The sequence below is a fragment of the Dicentrarchus labrax genome, unplaced genomic scaffold, assembly GCF_905237075.1.
Source record: "Dicentrarchus labrax unplaced genomic scaffold, dlabrax2021, whole genome shotgun sequence".
NCBI classification, from domain to species: Eukaryota; Metazoa; Chordata; class Actinopteri; family Moronidae; genus Dicentrarchus; species Dicentrarchus labrax.
In genome coordinates this window covers 16,015,314-16,042,077 of record NW_026136708.1, presented here as the reverse complement: position 1 = coordinate 16,042,077, position 26,764 = coordinate 16,015,314, and the positions used below count along the sequence as shown (strand labels likewise).

The window sequence follows — 26,764 nt, the reverse complement described above, 5'->3', positions numbered from 1 at the left end:
CATACAGCACTGGCTGTCACGGCATCTCACCCTTGTTAGCCTGGAAATGGGGACGAGGCGGCAGGCCCTGATGGGACGCACGGCGAGCTCATTATGGGAGGAAGTTGCCCCACTGGAGCGGAACAGGACAGGCTGTGATGGAGGGGAGGGATGGATGGATGGGGTTTTTATTTGGTGGGGCGGTGTGAGGCTGGTGGCTCGGATCAGACTGGCACTGTGGGTCCAAGGTCAGGCACAAACCCCCCGTCTCCCATTTTGTGTGCCAGCTGGGCCTCCATTGTTGTAACCCTCATTAGCACCAGTTAGAAGAGGCTGTTCTGCAGGACAAGAGGCGTCATTCGTCATTCGTTCGCAGCAGAGCCCCTCAAACTGGATCGCAGACTACTTACTTATCTCTACTTTCTCTTGAGCGAAAACCGACAACACAAACTACAGTACAGGACAGCAGGGGGGCTTGCTCGGAGACATGGACTCTCCAGGTTATGGAACTGCAGCAATGAGGAGAGGAAGCTATGATGATGCTGCAACCTCTCTACGCCCCGTGAGTATTGATCCGCCATCCAAAAGCCAAAGAGGAAAAAGATCCTGTTGGTGATGACCGCTGAGTGTGAGTCAGTGTGAGACGCTGCTATTTAAATTGTTCCAGACTCATGAATCTGTGCTGCTGTGTGTCAAAGGGAGAGAGATTTGAGGCTGTTACATAAGACGGATGAAGAAAAAGTCAGCAAACATCCTGGACGACGAAACCTTTCACCAGTCAACGAACAGATTGACTACATCCTTGTGTACTTTTACTGCTACTTTGTTCTAATCAGGTGACAGGAAACAAAGCCTAGTGTCATAATGAGTTCAGTTAAGTTAAGAGGGAGGGGAAAAAGTATTTGGAGGTGTTGAGCTTTCAGTGATGGTTAGATAGAAATACCAGTGGAAGACTTTTAAATATCAATTTCCACCTGAGTAACTGGAAATCCTGTTTTTCAATGTTCAATTTACTGGCTTGTAATTGGAGTCTGTCCTCACTAGGAAACAACTGCGGTTGTTATTTCAAACACCTTGAATTACACGTGTGTGTGTGTGTGTGTGTGTGTTTTCCTGTCAAGCAACCTCTTGCGGGTTGTTCAAATAATGCCTCTCCTTTCTTAAGAGCAACGGCTGAAGTAGCGTTAAGGTGTCGTATTATAGCCTCCTGTCCACTGCCAACAGTCAGCACCCAGAAATATCCATGTGATTTCCTGTTGTGTAAAAAGTCTGTTTCCCATTGATCTGTGTTTCCCCTTTGCCCTGGCCCCAAAAAGCTATCTCTGTGATTAACCTTAACCTAAGCCGAAACCGCTACGCCATGCAAAACACTATCTGAATGGGAAACAGACACATAGTCAGCAGTGGATCTAGATAGGTGCCTAAAACATGACTGGCCACCATAATGTGGTGTCAAATGCTGTCAAATTGAACACTTCAATTTAGATTAAAAAAACCAAAAAATGGTTGAAAAACAGTTTTTAAGTGACTGACTTAGGTTCAATGAGAAAAGTCCTATTTGGAAAAGTGTGTGAAGATTTAATAAAACAATTCATTTATTTCTAATGCCACCTTTAGCTATCAGAATCACTTTTATTGACCAGGTAGGTGCACACATACAAGGAATGTGATTCGGTTTTATGTTGTTCTCAATGTACAAACACAGACTAAGCATAAATAAACAGAACAAAATAGACATAAACTACTATGTACAGTTATTCATATATAACAAACAAAAATAATAACATTTGTAGACAGTAGACAATAGTGCAAAGGATGCTGAAATAAATATTTACGTGCAGGTTTCTTTATGTACATGAGACAGGTAAATATGACACTATATACAGTATATACAGCAAAGGTCGATGTGTTTCTATTCAGTTACTTACTAATGTGCCAGAAATAATAATTCCAGGCAAATTTTGATATTTCTTGTGATTAAATCAGCATATATTTCTGCCACCCTGTTGTCACTCGATGAATATTTCTCTAGATCCACCGGCTATCTGTAAAGATCCAATGATATATAGGTTTATGGATCTTCATATAATATCATATAAAAATAAAATCAGTCAAATAACCAGTCTATAATCTGCATGCTGCCCGTATCTTTGACAAATACAAACGTATCACCACCTTGGACAGTATTTATTCCACTTATGTTATGATATGGGTAATAATAATAAAAAAAATTTGAACACTTTGCAAGAGTGATGCTGGTGAACTGTGACCTCTAAATGTCTTGGAGCCAGTTAGCTCTGATACAGGAAACACATGCCTGAATTTATAATTATGGACCTGGAAGTGAGTGAGGACGGAAACCACGTCTCCCATCAAGTAGTTTCAGTCTAACCTAACCCAACATTAACCAGACGGATAGCAGGGCAGAAAACTGTCATGTGTATCCCTTTTCTTAATGGTTATATTGGCAGTTTTGTTCTGACAAACAATCACCCAGTTAATTGGTGCCCACTGGGTTATTGTGGAAACCAGGCATTGACAAATAACCTATTCACTAGTTATGAAGACTTGTTTGGTAATTAGGCTTTTAAAAATCAACTAATGTTTTTTGTCAAGTGTTAATGAGGTTTTAATGCACATCCCGCTGCATTAAAGCTGCTACCATCAATATTTTCAGTAACAATAGCTGAAATCACTGTGTAATGTGAAAGCTGTTGCTCGTAGTGACGTCCCACAGAGAATTATCACCCGACGCTGCAGTCCCATCAGATGTACAGAGAGAGAGTCTCTGCAGACAATAAGCAACTAGCTGATGGCTATAATGAAACATTTATCAAGAGTCTGATATTTTCCCTCAAGAGTTGGTGGATACAGTGAATGAAATTCAGTATCAGTATATCAAACATGGAAGATAGTGAACATACTTACACATTCATTCTGTGAAAACCACTAAAAAAAGAGATTTTGACTGGTTATGAAACAGTCTCAGTTTAATACTGATACCTCCACATGACATACAGTGGAAACACTACCGTTTCTGTCCACAGGGGGCGCCACAATCAACACAAAATGAAAGTTTCTTGTTGCTGCTTTAAACTTTGTTGTCACACAGGACAGAGAAAACTACATGACAGAATAAACTGACCTTTATATCAACAGCGTACTGGTACTGAATATACACACCCATTCTGTAATTGACAGTGAAGCACCTGTATCCTGGACTGATAGATCAACCTGGTCCTTTGTGTCCCGGTCCTGGACCATCACGAGTCAGTAGACTTTGTGTGCCAGCGTGGAAGCGACTGCAGAGACAGGGGCCAGAATGAGATGCTTTGTGTAGTGTTCCTGCTTTTGTTTGTTTTGTTTCGCTGTTTTTCTCTTTGTGTTCGATTCTGCTGAGCCCAGTTTCTCAGTTTGTCCAGCAATTAGAGCACGAGAGCAGCCACAACAAGACGGAGAATCTGTTTGTTGTCTCTCACCCAAATTGACAAAACAGTTAATGTGTGTATGTAGGACTGTTCCTGCTGGGAACATTAATAAAGGTTAGCAGTGATAAAAGAAAAAGCTGGGTTCAGCCAGTGCGAGCTGTGCAGCCCAGACTGAAATATCTAAACAATTATTAGATGGATTTCCATATATTTTGGCACATTCATGTCCCACTCAGGATGAACTGTTATAACTCACGTGACTTTTCATGTATCACCATCATCAGGTCAAACTTTTAACTTACTAACAATACTTTTGTTTATGAACTACCTTCCAAACTCAGGACATTCCCATCGGCCTCGGCTGTGCTTTGTGTTGAGTGTTAATTATCAAATGTTGGCAAGCTACACAATAAACTCAGATGGGGAACCTGCTAAACGTATAGCGTCCCATGTACCGTAGTGGACTTGGTTTGATTTCTGTGGTCTTTTGCTGCATGTTGTCCTCTCTCTTTCTCTCTTTCTCCTCCCTGTCTTATCTTCAGCTGCAAAAAGCTGGAAAAAAATATGTTTTAATGTGTTTTATTGTACATGTTGTATGACTTAACTTTTACCTGCTGAATGATCAAACGTTTGGCTGCTATCATATGATCAGAAGTCTTAATTAAGAAATTCTTATCAAAACTAATTTATTTATTCACCTTGCAAGAAAGAGCTTTGGTATAAATAACAAAAGGCAACAAACCTGTAATTAAACACACATTAAATATGATATTGTTGTCAAATTAGAATCTGTTCGAACCCAGAAACATCAAGTGGGTCCATACGACTATTTTGTGCTCTCACATATAAACCTTCAAATAACCAAGGACAGACCTAGAACAGAGCTCTCAACCATTTTCACACTACTTTCAGAGTGGATGTAAGCCTTAATTAAATTTCTATTTGATATACGGCTCTATCTAAAGGTCTGATCGAAGAAAAGCTTTTTTTAAAAATATTTTGCAGTTTGAAGACCTTGCTGTTGCTGCTAGGCAACACGTAATCTGCTGTCAATCACTAATAGATGAGGCGAGTTCATAGATAAGTGATCAAGAGCAGATGCACATTGAGGCATTCATAATCTCAGGCTGGTTGGACAGTATGTTGCTGTTACGGGCGAGTGGCTTCAGCAAGATCTTTCCCGTGATGGTGTCCCGTCTGTCCTCACAGGCAATCTGTTTCTGTAAATGAAGCGAGCCGACGCCGGGATCTATTTTTTCTGACTTCTAAAACCTCATTATCTGTTATGGCTGTAGTGCACATCCACCACCGACAGCGTCTTTAGTTTCCCTCTGCAATCAAACTATGTCCAGATGCTCAGGGTGCCTCCTCTACGAACTATTTTTAAAGGGGGAATTTTGCTTTTGAAGACGCTGTAGTGACTAATTTCAGTCTGAGGGTTTTGGTATTTTAAGGAAGGGTTTTAATCGTATTTTAACTCATATTTAGCTCCACTGGTGGTTCCTTCTATTTTTGAATATTTACTCATCTTTGCTGTTCAAAAATAACTCAAACAGGCCTCAGTCACACTGTTAATTGTGTCTTTGTTAGAGTGAGTCTGATGGGAACATCACAGTAAACCATCTGCACTGTTGTTGTTGGTTCCCCCCTGATTGAAACCCCTCTTCATTTGCTGCTCCCATTACTTAGACAAACAACACACAAAGGGTCTTTAAAAAGACCGTGCACCGTGCTGGAGGTAAAGAGGCCCTTCATTGATAGCGTAAACCTGGGTTGTAAGGATCTGAGGACCAAAACAATAAGAATGCAGTTCTGTGCATACACAATAATAATAATAGTAATAGAAGTCCTTCATTATTTTTTTCCCATTATGTCCTAATTCGAGTCTTCAAACAATGTTTGTGGTCTGGAAAAACCAGCTGCGTTAGATTGGTGTCAGTGTGAGGCTTCATGGAGCCTTATGTGTACTGTGAAATTATACACCTTTAAAAGTATCATAAGATAAGATTATTAATGCCACACTGGAGAAATTCACTTGATACAGCAGCTCCAGATACAACAGATTAGAAAAGTACACATTAACTAAAAAATAATAAACAAGATATGATAAAAAAAATAAGAATAAGAGTCAATAACTACTACAGATGTGATTGATATGAAAGGTTGCACAGGTTACAGCTGGAGGTAGTGGCATGGTGTAAAAATAAATAATTGCACAGAACAATATATTTATATCGTTAACAAAAAAATCTATATATGTATATCTAAATATGTATGTGAACTGTACAGTACTAGTAGTGCTGGGCAGTGTATTGTATAGTGTTGACAGATGTTTGACAAACAGATGCTACATAATCAGAGTCTGACAGGTTTTGGGATGCTGTAGTTGCTCCACACACATCACAGCTGCTAATTTACAACTAATACAAAGTATGAAAGCAAGTGTGAAAATGACAGCGTGGTATGTTGCGTGGTTTAAAACATAAAATGACACACGTTGAACAATCAATAAATAAATGAAAGGGGTTATAAATATATATTGTTTTCACTTCTGTTTTCTTACAGCACCTCAGACACTTGGCTCATAGGCGGCGCTCTGCTCCATCACTGGTCTTTGGGAAGGCGTTGGGGACATGGTCTCCAATCAGGTGTGTACATCCTTTGTTTTAAACCCTTTTTTCCATCCATTTTGTGAACATACGTCAATTTTCTGTAATTCCTTATTCATACAGTCCTATCAGAGAGTGTCCATATTTTCCAATTGTCTGCTGTTGACGACTGAGCAGTTTATTGGGAATTGTTTGGGTATCTCATCAGTAGTTGTGAGGGTGGAAAAGTGTTTTTTTTCCCCACTCACATCTTATTTCCTGAAGCAATTTGGACTGCCGCCTATATGTCAGATTTTTGTCAGGGATTAGTTTATTGATCGATCTGACGTGAGGCCAGTGCCTAACAATAACTAACTTCGATAACTTTATTAGAACAGAACCGATTAATTTCCATAAAACAACACTGCAGTCAACACAAACAAACACGTGACACGAGGGATGAAGACAAGAAGTGAAGGCAGCAAAACAGAAGAGAGAGGGAGGAAACATGAAATAAGATTATAAAGAGCATTCAATTATTTTGAAAAAAAGTCTCAAGTGAAACCAGATTTTTGAGCTTTGGAAGGAAACATCAGAAAGGTCAAAGTGTCCCCGAGATGACGCAATGTCAGTGATGTAACATAAACAACAATTTACCCTCGTGGCTGCATGTTGTTTCACCTTGTGTATGCAGCTGTCACCACAACTGCTGCTAACCTGTGAACCTGATTACCTGACAGCTTTAACCCGCAGTAGGTGTTGACGCACGTAGTAAATGTCAAAATAAGAAAACAGGTGCTTACAGTGGGTTTTTTTGTCTGTTATGATGAATTTTGTGTTTCTTTTTGTCCCGATGTGGTGAAGTATTTGACAGTAAGTTACGAAGATCAGGTGGAATGAAAAGTACAATATAAGGAACATAAAAATATAATATGATATATACAATGACGGTCGGGCATTGTTTAAATCTTTCACAACTATATGTTCACTTAAAACAACAATTGACAAGTACTGAAAGTTGCATTGGGTGCTTGTTTACTTATTCTTTGATCAGATATAAGGTTCACAAACATTAAATGTTAGGGATACACAGGGTTAGAGGTATACAAGGTTAGGGGTACACAGGGTTAGGGATACACAGGGTTAGGGGTACACAGGGTTAGGGGTACACAGGATTAGGGATACACAGGGTTAGGAGTACACAGGGTTAGGGGTATTAACACAATCAGTTTATTATTTAGGTAACCATCAACGACTGGTTGCAGCTTCTAAACTGTGATCATCGGTTGTCTTTCTGTGTGTTAAGTTATAGTAAGTTGAACATCTTTGAACTGTTTTGCTGGAGAAAACAAGACATTTGAAGACGTCACCTCAGGCTTAAAGAGATCGTAACGGCCACTTTTCACTATTTCCTGACATTTTATTTACCTAACAATTAATCCAGGAATTGCGGAAATAATTAACAGAATAATTAAGAATGAAAATAATCATTAGTTGCAGCCCAGATTCAAAGAAAGGACACATTTTAGAGAGACAGAAGAAATGCTCTCCATCAACAATTCAGGGTTACATATTCATGAAGTCACTACTTTTACTACTTATTAACAAATTAGATTATATCAAATAACATTTTAATGTAAAACCTTCAGGTTCTTATCTCCTATTTACTGCAGCCTCCAACCTACAGGTGGCAGCACATATAAACACAAACTTGAATCATCTCATCACAGAGGAGCAGTCGTTGTACAGAATAAAGAAAGAGAAAACTATTTCCACTATGATGCGACCACGTGTTGAACAGTGTTGCGATATCAGCCTGCTGTGTGCCGGCCACAGACACAGATGTCCCTGTGGGGGATTTACAGAGTGGGGTTTTGAAACGGCAACTAGCTCAAACTCTTTAAACCTCACTCACACCTACTCTGGGTTCTGAGGGCCAGTCTGTTTGGTTGTGATTGAGCCGTCTTCTTTTTCAGTTCCTCTACTATGGGAAAGTTGACCTTTTCAGACTGTATTTGGTCGTTAGATAAAGGAGATTTACTTACCTGTTACCCTCAGTATTACACAACGATAACAGATCCTATATCTACATTCAGTATCAAACTATACATGAAAGCAGTATGGCACAGGGCTACATTCACACACACATGTTCAGCTGTTGCAGCAGCACAATTTTACATTTTACCTTTATATTTAGCTCTATACCTCACGGGAAGTCCTACCTCCTTGTTGGGAACCCCTTCAGAGGTTACTGTGCTGTAAATTTAGTAGCACTTTTGTCAGTTATATTAAACACATTAGTCAAACACTAACTGGGTCATACTTATGCCAGACAGTGTGCACAATACTGTGAAATGTCCAATGAAACAACTAATGGGTGTCAGGCCTGCTTGCTTTTCCCGGGCTACAATTGCCCCGCCGTAGAAAATCTACAGACAGACAGGAAACGACAGGGAAGTGAATGGACAGTCAGCTGTTACCTCTCCTCACCTGCTGATTTACATAAATTCAAAACATAAGTAAGTAACGCTCTGCCAGTGACCCTTAATAATGTATGCTTTCATTTTGAAACAGTAGCCCAATGTTGTTTTGGAAACTAGACCATATTTAAATCAATATATTTTACTTTATGGCCCCTTGTGATCATATGCAGTCTCAGTCACTATAGAAAGTTGCCTTCAATGAGTTTTCTGTGTTTTTTCATTCAGGATGAGAACAGAGGTCAGTTCCTCTGGAGGTCTGGAGACTTAAATTGACCTACAATCAAACCACTTAATCTGTATTTTTACTGGCTGATTAAATTCATTATACTACTATTGAGTAATTGTGGGGCAATCAATAAATAAAAAGGTAAAACATTCATTTTGGCATCAGAACGGATTTCCGAGCAGTGGCGAGAAAGTTTTAAATCTCCATCTCCAAGTAATAATAATAAAATAAATAATAAAACAGCAGAAAAGTCAGAATAACTAAATAAATTATGTATAGCCAGCAGTGGAGGAAACACAGACTCATGATCTCAGCACCTTTCTATATATATATATATATATATATAGAGAGAGAGAGAGAAATATTTATATGCTTAAGCAATGGTTTAGTGGTCTGATCATGAATTTATTTATAATGAATAAATAAATATAAAGGTAAATCCTTTCTCCAAAAGTCTAATAAAGCTCTATAATGTCATTACACACCTACAGTCTGTCATTTGTCTGGCCAGATTCTTCATCACCTCCTCTTGAATATCTGACGTTTAACCCTTCAACCTTTCAAAGTTGTTGTTGCAGTCGTCACACAGCGACCACCAGAGTCTCCAGTGGGCGGGTCTATCAAAGCAACAGAAAGAAATGTCAGCCACATCCCACTCTCACACCTCCTCCCATACATCTCTCACGCACACACTCTGTGCATTTCCATAAGGTGGGGGGGCTCAGTGGGTGTCAGTTTCACTGTAGTGGGACTGCCACTGACGTAGAGATTACCTCAACATAAAAAATAGTCAAAAGTACACATATCTTCAAATAACTCTGACTCTGGTAAAAATAGAAGATTTAATGTCTTTAGTCAAGTAAAAGTTAAAAAGTACAGGCTTTGAAATGCACTCAAAGTACTCTTTACTTCTCTTCTTCTGGTTCTTTCAGTCTGAAACTTCAAACAGGGTTGAGTCTGCCTCTCTCGTCTGTTTCATCTTTTACGTCCCTTTTATGTTGTCGTCGTCATGTTACGTCTGTCCTGATGTTTGGAAAGTAAAACTAATAATCAATAATTACCCTCAGATACATTAAATCTAAAGTAACGAGCCTGTGAGAAAGTAGAAAGTACAGATATCTGATATCTGTAACAAAGTATTGGTACTTTCATATGAATGATGTAACTTAGTGCAGTGAAAACCTCTTTGAGACCGTTTACAACACAGTGTTCATTAATAATTTACATTATAGTCATTATAACATCATTCTACATTCAAGGAAAAGTTCTAATTAAGTAATATTTTTAGATATACACTTTTCATATTTGTTTTCTTGCAGAGAGTTAAATAAGATCTTTCCAAAGTGTAAAAACAACCAGTTGGTTATGTCCCAGACACACAAACCATTAACATATATTGACTGTCAATGCTCTGAACAGAGCGGGGCTAGCTGGTAAGGTAACGTTAACCATCTAGCTTGTTGCTGATGGAAAAATACACGAGTGGAAAGCTATTGATCTTCTCATCTAACATTTGACAATAAAGTGAATGAGTGTATTTTCCAATATGTTGAACCATTACTTTAACGTGTAACAGCAGTTAGGTAGCTGTGGTTCGCCTTTATGAGCTCTCATAACTACTTTAATTATTGTTTTCTGTTGTTCTGTTGTTTGCGTTCACACATAATCACCTGTTGCGGAGGTTATAGTTCTCCCACTGTTTTATTTGCCAGTATTTTATGTGTCATCTTTAGTAGGCCAGAAGGGTAACAGGGAAAGTACCTCGGCTGCAATGATTTGAATTTCTGCCCCTGAACTCAGAGTCAGTGGGAAGAGCGATGACCAAAATTGGTTTCATTATGATTTAGAACAAACAACTCTTACTTCTTGTGTACACCTTGATTGTCAGTTGTTTTATTAGAGATTATTTTATGATTATTATTAAATATCAAGTGAGATGAGAAGTAATCCCCCCAACAAAAACCTAGAACTGCAGCTAAAGCCACTGTTTAAAGTCACAGTTCAAAACTTAATTCCAGGAAGAACTTCTTCCCTATTCACTTCAGCTGAACAAATAAACAAGCTTAAGTTAGTCGATACTCGTGTGCTCATCTGTGATGCCTAAAATGAAATCATACCGGGTTATTGACTTGATATTGATCCATTAGGGCAGCTGATGACAGCTCTGACATTTTTCTTCAAATTAAAATGTGATTCCGCGCTCTCAGTGGGATCAGATAATGTTTGTTTTACCAAACAAACGCTGGGTTTCTTCAGGTTGCTCTTCATGAATTTGCTGCTGTCATTCAGCCATTAAAAGCACAACAGCAACAGCATCTGGCTTTTGAGTTCTTGCACAGTATCATTGCTCGTGTTTCCACTTTCACACCTGCAGGATGATGAAACAAACAGAGTTGCAAACAGCGCAGATGCAGATGCAGATGTAGATGCAGATTTGAGGGCTTTGTCTGCACTGATTTGATGCAGTGTAGCTTATAATGTTCTCACCATTAGGACACTTTACCAAACAACCAGCAAGCTGAAAGTCAGGGTTCCTACATATTCTACGTTCCAAAATTCCAAACTTTTCACTTCTCTTGAGTTTCTTCAGACTATATTTAACATCCAATACAAAGAGCTAAATGTGTATTATGTAAATAAATGTTTTTAAAATCCAACTGTTCAAATGTATATTCCTTTCTGAATATGTACACTATCATGTTGCCAAATATTTGCCGGAAGTTTGTATGTCGGTACTGTAGCTTAAACAAATCCAGTCTGTGTAGTCTTGTTTATTCACTGCGTCCATGGAAACGACGATGAACACAAAAAGGTTGTCCGTTCATAAGTGCTGTGTATATTAAAACTTACAATGACTTTGACCTTTTTTTTTACTGAGAAGAGGTTTTGCATTGTTTTTTTTTTAGTTGTATCTACTAAAAAGTTATAAAATGTTAATAACTATTAAATAGACTATAAATTATCATTGCAATGAATGCAAAAATCATGACTATTGTGCCTTTAGCATTAACATCATTATAAAGACTTTCTCTGAGTCACTAACTCTGACTGACTACTATTATTATTCATTCTAAAATACATCACATAGGTTTTGATTATCTTTTATGCGCATTATGTCAATACATAACATAACAACATTGTCGGTTGAGTGCTGCTGGAAGGGTGTATGTTTGCTGCTCTAGAACAACCCAGTTACATTTTATTTAATAATTTATTACATGTAATTACATTTGGCAGAAGTCTTGCTTCTTGGAGAGCAAATCGCTTCCTCTGACGTCGAGTTGGGCCATGAACTTTCTGCCATCATTACCACACGGTTGAATATTTGCTTGTTTGAGATTGACCTACATTTCATTTTCAATCACTTGAAAGTGACGTTGTGTGACTGCTGTCCGTCATACAGGGCATTCAGTGCAGCGGCCCAGCCCACACAAGAACTCGTGAAACAGACAGTGCTGCTTTTTTCTCGAATTGTTTAGATTATTATTGGTTTTTAAACCTTTATTTATTCAGGGGACACTGAGAGGAAGCCTCTCTTTTGCATGAACGTCCTGATCACATCCTCGCAGCTCCAGGAAGCTGCTCAATATAACCACAGTCTGAGCAGCTCCACTGGAGCGGTCAGGTGTTAGGTGCCTTGCTTATGTTGCCTCAGTGTTGGTAATAAGGGAGCTGCTTCACTTTCCCCACCCATTATCTATCCTGCCAGTCCAGGGATTGAACCAAATTGAACCTTTCTAACCAATAGGCCACCACTGTCCACACTAATTATATGATAATAATAATATTATCTATAATAATTAATATATATCCAAATTTAGAATATTTGCTGACAGCCCTAGTGGTCCCCAACCTTTCTGACTCTTAAAACAAAGCAGTGTACTGCTCCTCTGTGATATATAATGAAATGATAGCGGGTTATTGATATGATATTGATCTGTCAGGGTAATCCCTTCGCACACGTATCCTTCAAATTAAAACACGATTCCGCGCTCTCAGTGGGATCAGATCATATTTATTTTACAAAACAAACGGTGGGTTTCTTCAGGTCACTCTTCATTAATCTTATATGATCCGTCAGCCATTAAAAGCACAACAGCAACAACTTCTGACTCTTGAGTATCACTGCTGATGTTTCCAGTTTCACTCCATCAACAGCACAGATGCTCGTTTAAGAGCTGTTTGTTTGTACTGATTTCATTCAGTAATGTTTTCACTACCAGGACACTAATTATTAAACAACCAGCAGGCTAGATGACAACCTTTTTGACTCTTAATACACAGCAATATGTACTTGTGACCTGTTGCCACGGTAGTACAGAGCTATTAATAATATGCCTGTTTGATTCAGATATTTCTAGAGGCTCCTAAGAGCTACAATTTTCAGTATTTTTCAAAGAAATAGGATAGAAACGTCTAAAAAACAACAACATCATTGTGTGAAACTTAATATGTTTACCCTTTGAAAGCACTGGTGATTGATTAAAGCATTGACCGGTGACCAACAGATTGTAAAATAAAACTAATGCGTTCATGAGATGATTGAATGGGAAAGAAAGAAGAAACACAACCATCTTTATCTACACAAATATGAATTCTTATGTCTAATCTTTGTTAAATACTGAGTCAGTTTTACTGTTTGAATTTTGAACGTTTATTCCAATGAGACAATCTGAGTTTTACACTTCGTAAATTATAGACTCCTAGCATTAAAGACGTTACAAGGAATCACTAATCAGTTCAGTGAATTTTCAGCTCTCATGATATTGTTGCTTTGAATTCAAATTAGTTATAATCTCTCTTTTTTTGTGTGATGTTGAAATTAAGAACAAAATATCTTGGAATAATGGCAAAGTGACAAATTTGGTGACACTTAAAGCTGGGATGAATACTTTATGGAAGCTCTGAGGCCGTTTCACGAATACTAATTCAGCTCTTAAATATCTGCATATATAACGCACTCTTATGCAACATGTTACCATACTGTTAAATAGCCTATGTATAGAATGAAAAAGTCCTCTCAGGTAATAGTTAATATTCATGTAAAAAACAGCTGGTGTGAAACTACACCACAAAGCTCCCCCTCATACGTCACGTGTCAGCTGTGACAGGCAGCTTTTTCAGCCACTTCCTTTGTGCTGCTAATGTTTAGACAAAAGATACAGTACCTTAAAGGAACAGTTAGATATTTTATAAAGTACACTTTCTTGCTCAGAGATAGCTGAGAAGATCTTTGCCACTCTCATTTCTGTAGAATAAGCAGTCAGGAGATGGTTAACGATAGCTTAGCAAGGGTTAGGTTGAGGGGCAGTGGTGCTCGTGTGAGTTTCAAAGTGGGGTGACGGTTTTGATGATGTACTAGTGAACTTAAAATATGGTAGGCAATCGGCGGTGTCAGTATAGTTAGTGTGTCTTTATGTGTGAACAACATCACACATTAATACAGTTGGGGTCATTGAATGCACAAGAGTCTCAGCTTTCCATTCACACTCAATGTAATAATTCCAATGCTGCTTTTACTTCATGGTTTTTGCCCAAAACTGCATGAGATTAGTGTAAACTGGATGTGTTAGTAAAGGGAGGACTACCCATTGTACCCATTCTCATTTAAATATTTTGAGGTCAGAGATCAAGGGACCCCTTTGAAAATAGCCATGACAGTTTTTCCATCCCCAGAATTTAACTTAATTTAAACTTTGGAGTGTTATTTAGCCCCCTTCATAACAAGCTAATACATGGTTGGTACCGATGGGTGCCTTAGGTCTTCTAATTTAAAATTATACTTTGCTTTAAATCTGAGCCACTGAAATACACTGAAAGTCTTGTTGTCCCTCCAGCACCAGTGGTAAGGCACATAACCACTGTAAAACTACAACTTCTTTCTACTCTTGGTGCTTGTTAACTTAGTTTAGCATGAAGTCTGAAACATTAAAAAACAAAAAAATCAGCTACCAGAGTGTCTAAATCTCACTAATTAACATATTATATCTAGTTTGTTTAATTCATACAGGGTGTAAAAATGAGTGCAACAAGAGCCAGGTTAGCTGTTTTCCCCTCCCTCAGTCTGTATCATTGACAGTATATAATATATAATATAAGGTCTTTATACAAACCTAAGCTAATGAGTCAAACAGGTTTGGCTCCAGGTTCATATTTACCACTTATACCATTCAGAGATATGAGTGGTATCAATTCCTTACTTAATTCTCGTCAAGAAAGAAAAAATAACAACAACAACATTTCCCCAACATTTTGTGGTCTTTATCCTACTTGTTAATCAAGTCTTTTAGGATGTTGTGAATCACTGGTTTCCATTAAAAGCCATATACTGTAATTTTTTTGTAACTATTGGTCACAATGCATAAATAAAACAATCCAGTGGTTTCTTACAACGTTTTATGGCCCTAAGAGGTTATAAAATGTTGAAAACCTGTTAAAAAGCATTTAATCCTTCACTTTAAGAAACATAAATACCAAAATTAGACACTCACCTCTTTCTGTGTTGTCCTCCCGCTCAGGGAGGAGGCTTCCTGCTGGGTCTCCGTGGAGCAGAGTCCGTTCGTCCTCGGCCTCACCAGTGAGAACGGAGAGCTGCTGCTGGACGAGTGTGTTCAGGTCACCGAGGGCTCAAAGACCAAGGACAGGCACCTGTTCCTCTTCAGCGATGTCATTGTCTTCGCTAAACTCAAGTAAGAAGTGTAGATATTAATACACAGCATGGCCCCAGAGTTTTTTTTATTAAGTGTAAAGATAATCTAATGAGCAAAAAAAAAAACGAAAAAGACCACTGGGGAATTACTGAATCAACTGTCATACAATAAAAAAAACAAACACAGGAAATACAGCAGGAATGGTATTTCAGTGCCTTTCAGCTGAAAACAAATGTGTCAAGTTGTAATAAGTGAAAGAGGAAGTAAGAGCAAAACGTGTTTTTGGACCGCTTACTTGGACTGTTGGGGAATCTCCAAACTCACAACTGTTTGTCTCTAGTCATTCTGACTGGAAGAAAAAAAGCTTGGTGGTTCCCTTTCAGAGGAGTCACATGAGGAGAAAACTCAACAATGAACAAATTTCTCTAAAAGTAATTTCAACACATCTTCAGCTGAAGTTTGGTTGTTGTCTTTAACTACATGTCAGGGACGTACTTTCACTTCTGAATGCTCGTTCATTAGTCTCACAAGTGACTGTATCTTACATCTAAAATCAAATTCATCCAATTATTTCTTTGTCTTTTTGTTATTATTAGTGAAAATCTCCCTTTTATTTGTTCCTGTGGGACACTCTTGCTTTTCCACATTTATAATTAAACAGAGAAAACTGATGTAAACAACTTGTAAATTGCTGTATTTACTGGAGGCTCTACTTAGTCACATTAGAGCTGTTTGTCAAAGCCGGTGGAAGTTTTGTAGCTCTTGAGTGGGAGGACAATCACACTCATCTCTGAACCACAACCTGCCCACTGTTCCAGTAGGTATGCACAGCTGGAACTACAGTACAATAACATAAATAGACTTTGGAGCGTCACAGTATGAGCATTCATGACTTCTAAAGATGATTGTTTGTGGTACTATTCAGCCGATTTTACTCATCAAGCTCAATTCATCATCAGTCAGAGATAGTAGCTACTTGAAATCAGCTTTGTTGTTTCTGCGGCTCTCGACGGAGCTTTCTGAAGTCTGAAAAAATAGTCTTGATGTTATATTATGTACTTTTTCCAAGTCTAGATTACAAACCAGACCTCCAGGGGCCTTAAAAAACCCATTTTCTGTCCAAATCAGCTTGAGAACAAACACCACAAATACCAAATATTATGACTGCCTTTAAAGAAAAGTTCAACCTTTTAGGAAATAGCTACAGCCAGCTGCCAGTCAGCTTAGCGTAAAGACTCTCAGGATTCACGTTCAGTTTGCGTTAATTGTTGTAGCAACTTCCTGGAATGGACTGGTATCTCATCATTTATCTCTTTCTCACAACTTCATCTGCTCCATGACACTTTATGCCAACAATGCAGATTAGTCTCCCACATTTCCAACCTCTTCTGAAACCCAACCTCAGCATTTCTTTAGCAGCCAGCGAGGCGGTTTAGCGTCAGCTTTTCTGGAAGCCAGCGGTCCTTTCTCCAAGTCCAAGTTTCCAAAATGTTGTATGAAGTATTCTTTCAAGGTGGTGATTATTACCTAAGCTTGTGTCCTTTTCTTGTAGAATTGCCTTGTATAAAAAGAAATACTTTTACTTAGACATTATCTTAGACATTATGCTGGTGTTGATGGTAAACTGACAGTATTCCTAAATAACTTTATGTTTAATTACCTCATAGACGTTGACTTATGTAACAAACTTAAGGCCTGGAAGTATTCTAGCATTGGTTGAAAGCTGGGAAGATATAACAAAGCCTTTCTTACTCTGCTGTGTAAATGGAGGCTCTTGGAGGTGACTGTGTATATAACGTAACTTTGGGTCAATGGAAGCCCTCAATTGCTTTTCCCCCATGACGACCCCAGGGTGTTAATCCGTAGATTATTTCTCACAGCCTTTCTATATATGACCTCTGGTCAGTTGCGTGTCACTTCCCTCTCTCTATGTCTATACCATACCACCTCTTGAATCCCAAAAGATAACTCTTTCTGACTCTTCCTGACTCTTCCTTTCCCTCCATGCTCCACCAATCTATAAGCACTCCAGGATCCAGTCAGCAGGCCTCTGCTGCAAACACGCAGCGGTCAGCTGGGTCACAATCAAATGCCGGTTAAACAACTGAAGTGTTGTGGCTGTATGGAGGTGCAGTGGGAAAAGAATGATTTCACTCTCATCATTTACTAGTCACCATTTTTGGAAACTATTTTTGAAACCATTTACAAAAGCTATTAATTCTCTCAATGGCGACCGCAATGGAGTTGTCTATGAAGGGGTTTAGTCACCTTGAGAGCAGGCTTCAGTTTATTATTCCTGTGGTGTAAAAAACAAGTCCAACTGTTAAGTCTTTTCACACATTGAAGAGCTGTTAAAATGAACACCTTTTTAGTGCGAATAGTGTTGCCCTGCCCTGAAGAAATGCCCGCCGAAAGTATCAAAGAGCAATTTTTGTCTCTTTATCCTTTTCTCTCCACAGTTGCAGCACAGACTATTGTTCCTCGCTGTGTTCTTATGTACAGAAATCAATTTTCCTTTCAAGTTTGTACATTGTTTTAAAACAAGCTCTTACATTAATTTACACCTCTTATTTCTATCTTCAGATCCAGCTTTTTCAGAAATAGGGAAGACAGCATACAGGGAATCAATAAAAAAAATGGAACTGAAACCTGCTTTTCAAACTTGAAAAAAGTACCGTTTGAAATGGAAAACTATTTATATGGTTATTAACTTTCTTTCTGCTTCTGTTTCAACAGGTCGAATTCCAGCTACCGTCTGAAGCACCGAGTGAGCCTCGAGGACATCTGGCTTTATGGTTTTGAAGATGAATCTGAGGATGAGGAGGGATCGATGGGTGATATTGACCTCAGGGTGACCCTCGTCTTGGCCTGGGCCCTCACCTTTTGTTTGGTGTGTTTTCGGTAAGTGGACACACATGACTCACACGTGTGATAATGACTCAGATACAAACAACATGTTAAGTGTTTTGATTCATGCTATGCTTGCAAGCCAGAATAGACACGCTCAAGCACGTTCATTATGTGGCTATGAGGATCTCTGGTTGATTGTTATCTTTCCTCTTTCATCCTAATCCTGCTCTTAACTGGAATCCTTAATTGCTTGAAGATCTAAAGAGGAGATTTTATCTCCCAGGAATGGGTTTATATTTTTGATAAAATGGTTTATCAGTAGGGCTGCGTGATATGGCAAAGAAAATGTTTCTTATAAAATGCAGCAAGACTAGAATGTGACAACAGAGCTGCACCACCTGCAAGGCTGTTATCATTTTCATACCAGTGTTTGAAAATAGACGGATAATCCCACCTATTAAATATAGCACAGGCATAATCCGTTTCCATCTTGGAAGTCCCAGCTAATGGTTCGTCCACAGTGCCTGAGCGGCGTGTCTCACTGAACTGCTGCAGCTCGCACGCCTTTGGTGACCACACAGAGAGCGTTTACTGCTGCTTCCAGCCCTGTCTATCTATACTGAGTTTGCCCTTGATAAATACAACACATTGTTAACGTGTGAATTGATTTTGTGAACAGAAACACCAGAGAGCTTTTAATCTCAAACAGATACAGGAGGTGTTGAGTTTTTCTATGTCTGTGACTGTAGTGAAAGGTGCACATGTTGATGGTATAATGTCAATATGACTATGAACAGACCCCCTTGACCGGGGCACACAGAAGGACTAGGTGAGACCTTGACTCTCTAGTGAAGCAGACGTGACTCAGGCGGGCAGTGTGGTTCTAATTTGTTTACATGGGCACCAAAATAAAGTGCCACACTTTCTGCAACACACACGTTGGCAAAAATAAAACAGGCAAATACGTGGATGGTGCCTGGATATAAAAACAGCTTTTGACTATGGGCTTGCCCACAAATGAAGCACTGATATGGTAGAAAAGTCTGCAGGGTGATTTATTTGTTTGTTTGTTTGTTTTTTTACATTAGCCTGATGTTGTTTGTTTGCTAGCTTTAGCTACGCACCTACATGTTATAGGAACAGACTCAACAAAGGGATCTGCGTACTGTTCAGTTGACTTAGGTTTCACGTCTTGTCAACAAACAAAAACCGAGAACACGGATCAGTGTGCAGTCTTTTTTTAGTCTGTTGATGTAGAAGTGACTGTAAAATTCACAGCCACTTACTGTCAGTATGTTGTACAGACTAAACAAACGAGATTTTGTGTGAGTAAGCTGTACAGCTGCTGGTGAAGATTTTGTTTCCTTCGGTCAAAGCCAGACTGTTTCTCCCTTTTCAGTCTATGTGCTATGTGAACTGGCTGTTGATTGATCGTCAAACTCTTGGCAAGAAAGCTAATAAGTGCTAATAAGGTCTTGAGGTCAAACTGGTTTTCACACAAACACACAAACACATGCTTTCTGTTTGACCGTCTTTTTTGTCATTTGATTATTGAAATCTGTGGCTGTTCGCAGAATGGTTCACACATGTAGTAAATGGTCATATGATTTGTGACCTTTATGAAAAAAAGAGAAGTAGCAAAGAGAAAGTCCTGCCTGCAGCATCACAAGGGATTGCAAAATAGGAAGCACGGAGCTGGCCAGTTAACCAATCTCCATGTCAGGGGATTAACATCAGCTTTATCTGCAAATACTGGCTGTTACAATAAAGATGAAGCACAGGAGAAACGCTGTCTCATACTTTTTCTAGGCAATGTAATGGACTAAAAGGAATGGCATTGCTCTCAGTAAGTAGCATGATCACCTCTTCAAAGGCACTAAATGGCACCAGTTGAGAAATACAGTCATTTGTGTTATTCATTGACTCCCACGTTTCTCGCAAAACAATTAATTAAACCATAAAGCAGTTTTTGACTCGCTATTGTCTTCCAAGATGATGAATCCCCGGGTGGGTTTTGAGTTGTTTTGTTTGAAAATGAGATTTCTGATTGGACTGATTTGGCTCTGGTAATGATTCAGTGTGTGAAAGTTTCATTCCTTCTCACTCACATGGAGGTGATCATGGAGCCTACGAGAAACCATGTGCTCACTTGTTGACACCTATGGCCACATACAAGCTGCCTGGCGTTAATGAGGCTATGGCGTATCACAGGTTAACAAGAGATGAAGCCCTGCAGGTGCAAATGTAGGCACACGTATCTATTTCGTCGTCATCTTTCCACTGATGGACACAAAACCACAGCAAACCTAGTCTATAAGGAAGTGGAAGGTGTCTGGCTGGGGGCCGCCGTGACGTTGCTTCCTGTTCCCATGACTGAGTTAGTTTCCAGCAGAGTTCATAAAAGAGGCTGTCGCTGCGCACTTTGGCTCAGACCGCCTACTGTTTCTGCTTGGCCTGTTTGATTCTCTCTGTGGATTAGTAACTCGTACCATGCTGTTATTTTGCCCACAGCTCGCCTGAGGTGAAAGAACGCTGGTTAGATACACTTCACAGGTAAGAAACATTATTCTCAGATTAAGCATTTAATCATGTACATGTTATCAATAAATGGCCATAAATATCCTTTCAAGTTTCATAGTTGATAAGAGTTTGACAGCACTGCACTGTATATGATCACTGTTGATGATATCGTGCCGCGTGGAGTACATAATTATCAGCTTCAATAGATATCAGTTTCAGTTGAATTTAGAAAAAATATGCTTTAATAATGAATGTTTAAGATAACGTGGTGTGCATAACAGCAGGATAAGATCTTTAAATAATGGAGAGCCGTGTTAACTGTCTCACTCTAAAAATGGGCGTCATTGCATTATATTGATCCACTGTTAGGTTGATACACAAAAACTTGAATTTGAATACTAAGACAGAGGGTGCAAAGAGTATATTTATGAGTAAATGCGTTATATGTATCTTTTTCACATCACAGAAAAATTAAAGACGCAAAAGCGAGGGTTGGTTGTGCTTCTTCACCTCCAGACGTCCTCATGAAGGTGTTGAGTGGCAGCATCACAGTAAGTCTCTCTTACTGCCCACTCTGGCATGTCCAATAGAAACCAAATATATATATATATATATATATATATATATATATATATAAACAATGCTTTTACTAAATGATGTCTCTTTGTTCACCATCTTTCAGACTAAAACTCTAACAGGAGGTGGCATGGAACAATTCATTGAGTTTCCACTTGATGTAAGTAAAATCCCCATTTTCACTGCCTTCTTGAGATTAAAGACATTCAAGCGAAACAGCTGTTTGTGAAAGACACCTGCGCCTTCCTACTCATGCTGAAAGGATGTCTGATTAGACAGATTTGCCGATATACACAGCGTTTGAAATGCATATACTGTAGCTGCTAAAACAATACAGTTGTGAATCACAGTTTAAAAGTAAATGAAAAAGATGTTGATACTTGATATGATGCTGATAAATAATAAAAGATCTGATTGATTCTACTGTAGTATTATTACTCTCACTCTAACTGATTCACGTGTTAGTAGGCATGAAGGGCGAGGGGGTTGTGGTCCCGGGCAACTGAGAAAACACAAACCCGCCCTTTGTTCCTGTTGCATGCTCCTGTTCCTCTTGCATACTCATCAATATATCACTTTTCTTTATTTTGTTGCCAGGGCGATGTAAAGATTGCTGCTCCAGCAAAGCACTTGAATAACCAAGATGACAAGCAGCCCAATGGTGAGTTTGAAAATGGCAGGTTTTTTTTTGGGAGGGGCTCATTAGTTTGTGCCATGTGTAGAGAAATGAGACCAAAAAAAAAAAAAAAACAACCACAGAGGCAGAAAAAGGAAGTGACTGATAAGGGTGAGCAAGTGAGGAAAACAGGTTTTTACACATTGGCACTCCTCTTGCACATCTGGTTTTTGTTTGTGCTCTGTTGCACTAATTCTAATTTTCTACGAATAGACATATTAGATACATGCTTAGATCTGTAAATATGATATAACATTTTGAGTAAGCTGATGGATAAAACATTTCATTTGCTTCCATCAGAAACCAGGTGGGGCCTGGTGAGGAGGCTCAGAAAAGGCTCTAGTTTCATCAAAGCACGCCGATCGGATACCGACACCAAGACACAGCTGTTTGGACAGTCCCTCTGCAAGATATGCCCAGATGATTGCTCACTCCCCAAACCAGTTGCAGTAAGTTGACTTTCTATCTTAAATGTCAGATCTCTCATCACTTCCACCTGCCAGCCGGGTTTTTTTTTGACAAGAACTGAACTACTTATGAGCAGAATAAATTGTCTTTTTTATTCTTTTCTATCTGGTTTCATTTATTTGTTCCTAAAGTTTTTTTTTGTTTTTTTTTTAAAGAGTAATAAAAGACAGCTTGTTATAATAGATCTAATTCTAGCACAAATAATGAATAAACACCTACTGAGCTGACCTTTGACAGCAGTTCTAAGAATGTATTAATGAGGACAGGAAACCATGTGAGCACATGAGCTGCGTGTTTATTATTATCTGCTGAAAAATCACTCAACAGCTTGATGGTGTTTTTTTTTACTATGTAACCTCACCTCTCCTCTGCTCCCCGTCCTTTCCCCAGGAGATGCTGGTGTTGCTAAGGAAGAAGGGTCCGTCCACAGAGGGAGTGTTTCGGAAGCCGTGCAACAGCAAGAACATGAGGGACATCAGGGAGCAGCTCAACAGCGGCCTGGAGGTGGACCTGGAGGGTCAGCCGGTCCTTCTGCTCGTCGGGCTGCTCAAAGTACGTTCCCATATTTATTATGTATAAAGCACCACTTCTATGGTACTTGGTGCACCATTAGCATTTCTACATCTACATTTTTATGTTATTATGATTTGTTTTAACTCTGCATTTCTTCACATCACTGTAAATGATCCTGAAGACTTAAATAAAGGTTTTAATTGAATTGAATTAAACTTCTATAACAACTGATGCTCAAACGTTACCATTACCACTACTACCACAACCACAGCTATACTACTGCCATTGTACTCTACTACTGTAGCATCTGCTGCTCTACCACAGTACAGTATACTTAAAGTACCAAAAGCAATATTAGTCATTATGCAAACATTGCATTTGTGAAATGTGCAAAGTAACTAGCAGTTAAAGCTGTCATATCATTGTAATGGAGTAAAAAGTACAGAATTTGCAGCATAAAATGGAAATATTAGTTTAAAATAACTCAAACTTGTACTTAATAACAGCACTATACACTCTTACTATATAATAATATTTAATTCATCTACAATATGAGGTTCCTCTTTGATACCTGTAAGATATTTTTGTCCTCACACCATGTCACAGCAGATCGTTTGAATTTATAAGTACTGTGTCTCATCCAGTCCCTCTCTTGTTTGTTGCAGAGTTTTCTGAAGGAACTTCCTGGCAGCCTGCTGGTGTCTGAACTTTATGACAACTGGATGACGGCTCTGGACAATGAAGACGCCCAACAGAGAGCTCTGGAAATCAGAAAGTAAGCAATCAATACCAGCTTATGAGCTTAGGCAGTTCCATGCACATGCAACTGTGACAATCAGCTTCTATTTATATATGACATTTATATGAAGAAAAGGGTATTTTGAGTGGATGTTGCAAAGCATTCCCAATGCCTGTAGGCTGAACACAAACCACTTCTCTTTTTCAGTCTGTTTAAAAAAAGGGAAGAAACTTTGAATAAAAAAAAGAGCGCCAAGCTAATGTCTTCTTCCTGTTCTCTTTTTTCTTCTTCTTTCTCCCTTTTGCTACCCACTGACAGGGTGGTAGACACGCTTCCCGGGGCCAACAAACTCCTCCTGCAGCATCTAGTCTGCGTCCTCCATCACATCCTCGAGAGTGCTGACACCAACAAGATGGACGCCCACAACCTGGCGGTGTGTATCGCCCCCACGCTGCTGCAGGCGAACGACACCCCGCTGGATGAGCAGAAGGAAAGGATTGAAAAGGTAGAAAGTCTCGTTATGAATATACTTTCTCACTTTTGGTGCTTTGAAGCTTTGCGGTTCACAGTGCAGAAAACCTCAAAAGGTTTCATAACTTAAGTTGCTAAAGTTACCAAAGACTTGTTAGACATTTGTTTGGTTAAATGCTAACAAAAAAAAAACACTAGCTTGACCAAATGAGGCATTGTACGGTATCTGGATTTTATCCACCAGCTTTGATTTTCAGAATTCTTTATCTAATCTAACTTTGGTTTTGAAAATGAATAATTTTTCTTATCATGTTTCTTTTTCTAATTTGCTGTAGGTCACAGAGCTAACTCAGTTCATGATTGAGCATTGTGAGATCCTTGGAGACAATATCCCAAATCTGCTGGATACTGATGAAGGTACATTTACACATCATCTCAAATCTTACTATCTTTGTTTAGGGACTGTATTTGTATTAAGGGGGCTGAGCCTTATGTTTGACTTCCAACTTGCACATGGTAAAACATTTTTTTTGATCCATGACACCCAGAAAAGGCATATTTTTGATATTTTGATCTATCTATTCCATTTTTATTTACCTTAAGTCCTGCAAGAAATGGATGAAATAAAAATTTTTTTTTGGCATTAACATTCCTTGCTCTCCTAAAAAGAAATGAATGAACAAATAAATTAATACACAACCCTCCCCATTTCTGACCCCACCTCCTCCTCCATTCATTTTAAATTACAAGCTAAATTTGATTCATATTTGCAGTATTGAGTAGTGTAAAATGTAGAGATCCTAATCATGTCTTTTCCCACTCTGCAGACTCACTGTCCTCTCAGCATCATGACTCTGCGTATGACAGCACCGACCCAGATGGAGATGGAGAGGCGGGCGAGAGTGCCAGCTCCACACATGGAGAGAGTGACTCATCTTCCTCCCTCAGTCCCAGCTTCACCGAATCCTTCAGGTCGCAGCCAACATTCAACCGTCGCTGCTCTGAGCCCATCATCCACCTCTCACCTCATCTCAAGACCCTGTGCAACCACGCCAGGAGCAACGAAGACTGCTCGATGGAGAGGAGGGACTTTGAGGAGCAGCCTCTGAAGAAGCAGATCTCAGATGACTCCTTCTTGCTCAGAGGAGTGAGGCCGGTTTTGTCTTTTCCAAAACTGATCAGCAGCTCCAACATGGATCCGCTACCTTACATGACAGGCAAGGACTGCTCATGCTCTTCCCTCGAGAGCGCTGCCTCTAATCAGTCGGAAGGGTCTGTTTTCGCCAGTTCCCCTGTGGGGTCGCCAACCTGCCCCAGGAGAGCAAACACCACCAACCAGCCTTCAGGAGTTGCAAAGGTTCACCAGGACATTGCCAAACCGATTTCAGATGAGAAGAGGCGTTCACAGTCTATGAGGGTTGGCAGTAAAGTCCTAATGAGGACCAGGAGCTTAGTAACTTTCAGCAGGAGCAGCCTGAAGAAAGACTCTCAGAAGGAAAACTCCTTTCCTTGTGAAACTCTCCAGGAGGACTCTCAGAGTGAAGCAGATCCACCAGCCGAGCTTCTACAGAAACCGCGCCCTCTGTCGGCCATTGAAGTGTTTAAACATGTGGACAGCAGGCTGCCCTGCAGGCCTCCGCCATACGAGCATGCAGTGCAGAACGTGTGTCCTCCTCCACAGTATCGATCAATGACTGTACACGATGCCAAAGAGCTGGAGAGAAGGTCCCGTCCATCCTCTGTAAACTATGACTTCCCACCTACCTGTGCTGTCGATCAGTACAACGTTGTCGAGCGGCCGCAGTCTTTCCGCCAGAGAGCTATGTCTGAGTCTGTGTCTGCAGGTCATCACGAGGTTGTGTCACGGAGATGTAGCCAGCCTGTGTTTGAGGAGTTTTCTTACAGCAAGGAGTCTTACGTCTGATTGACTTTGGAACTTTTCCACAGATGGGATTTTAGATATACAAACATTTATCAGAGTTAAATATCAGTGGGCAAAGCCAAAGGACCAGTTTTCAAGCAGCATAGCAAGCTTTAGCCAGGCTCTTTGTAACTTAGAGAATCTAATATGGCTGGAATTTATGTTTTAAAAGCAAAAGAGCTTGGCTTCATTATGGTAGCCACTTCCTCTCCTACTCCTTCCCTTTTCACTGTTCTTTCGTTGGTTAAGCAAAGAGAGACTACAGTATTTTAAAGGCTCTGCCCACCGAGCAGCTCTGTGTTAGAGAAATGCTTGTATATGTACATAAAGTTCAATCTGTTCACGGTTCACTGTTTCACTTTGAATGAGTATCAGCTATGTGCCGCCTCTATGGAGGCACTTTCTCAGTAGTACTATTTAGAGTACGGCATTTATAAAATATGTCATTATCATGATAGATATCCAGTCTATCACAATGAAGCTATGAAAACACAGTTAACTGTGGATAAAATATGCTATGATTTGTTTGTTTTCTATGTTTTGTTTGACAGTTTCTGTTGACCTATGTACAGTATAGCAAGTTGAGCACAAAGTGTTTGTTTTGGCTTTTTGTAAATCCTCTTCACCTTGCATGGCCTTTTTCCTTCACTACATTAAAGCACTTTTCTGATGATGA

At 39.4% G+C, this 26,764-nt stretch overlaps 1 protein-coding gene and 1 long non-coding RNA gene across 5 annotated transcripts; one reads left to right on the top strand and one right to left on the bottom strand.

Annotated features, from left to right (window-relative positions):
• The first annotated feature begins 451 nt into the window (after positions 1 to 451).
• On the top strand, positions 452 to 26,764 carry tagapb (T cell activation RhoGTPase activating protein b). Its single transcript, XM_051408837.1, has 14 exons — positions 452 to 541; positions 5,973 to 6,055; positions 15,223 to 15,393; positions 18,091 to 18,255; positions 20,716 to 20,757; positions 21,191 to 21,275; positions 21,407 to 21,460; positions 21,898 to 21,961; positions 22,277 to 22,425; positions 22,835 to 22,996; positions 23,623 to 23,732; positions 24,015 to 24,201; positions 24,503 to 24,584; positions 24,995 to 26,764. The coding sequence occupies exons 1-14, from the start codon at positions 467 to 469 to the stop codon at positions 26,089 to 26,091; spliced, it is 2,526 nt and encodes an 841-aa protein (XP_051264797.1). The 5' UTR covers positions 452 to 466; the 3' UTR covers positions 26,092 to 26,764.
• Positions 1,574 to 15,599, bottom strand: LOC127368244 (uncharacterized). 4 transcript variants are annotated; one of them, XR_007885605.1, is made up of 4 exons: positions 15,196 to 15,599; positions 9,607 to 11,072; positions 9,190 to 9,321; positions 1,574 to 8,424 (listed from the first exon to the last, which is right to left on the bottom strand). It is a non-coding gene; the product is annotated as an uncharacterized LOC127368244 (long non-coding RNA). The 4 variants fall into 4 exon arrangements; XR_007885606.1 differs by having other exon boundaries at positions 1,574 to 3,281; XR_007885604.1 differs by having other exon boundaries at positions 1,574 to 9,321; positions 9,607 to 9,727; positions 10,822 to 11,072; positions 15,196 to 15,590.

What these genes read in the sequence shown, in the direction of transcription:
- tagapb (XM_051408837.1), top strand. Translation starts at nt 467, where the DNA reads ATGGACTCTCCAGGTTATGGAACTGCAGCAATGAGGAGAGGAAGCTAT. An exon ending in AGATGACAAGCAGCCCAATG is followed by an intron (nt 21,962 to 22,276) that starts GTGAGTTTGAAA and finishes TGCTTCCATCAG; the next exon opens with AAACCAGGTGGGGCCTGGTG. An exon ending in AGAGCTCTGGAAATCAGAAA is followed by an intron (nt 23,733 to 24,014) that starts GTAAGCAATCAA and finishes ACCCACTGACAG; the next exon opens with GGTGGTAGACACGCTTCCCG.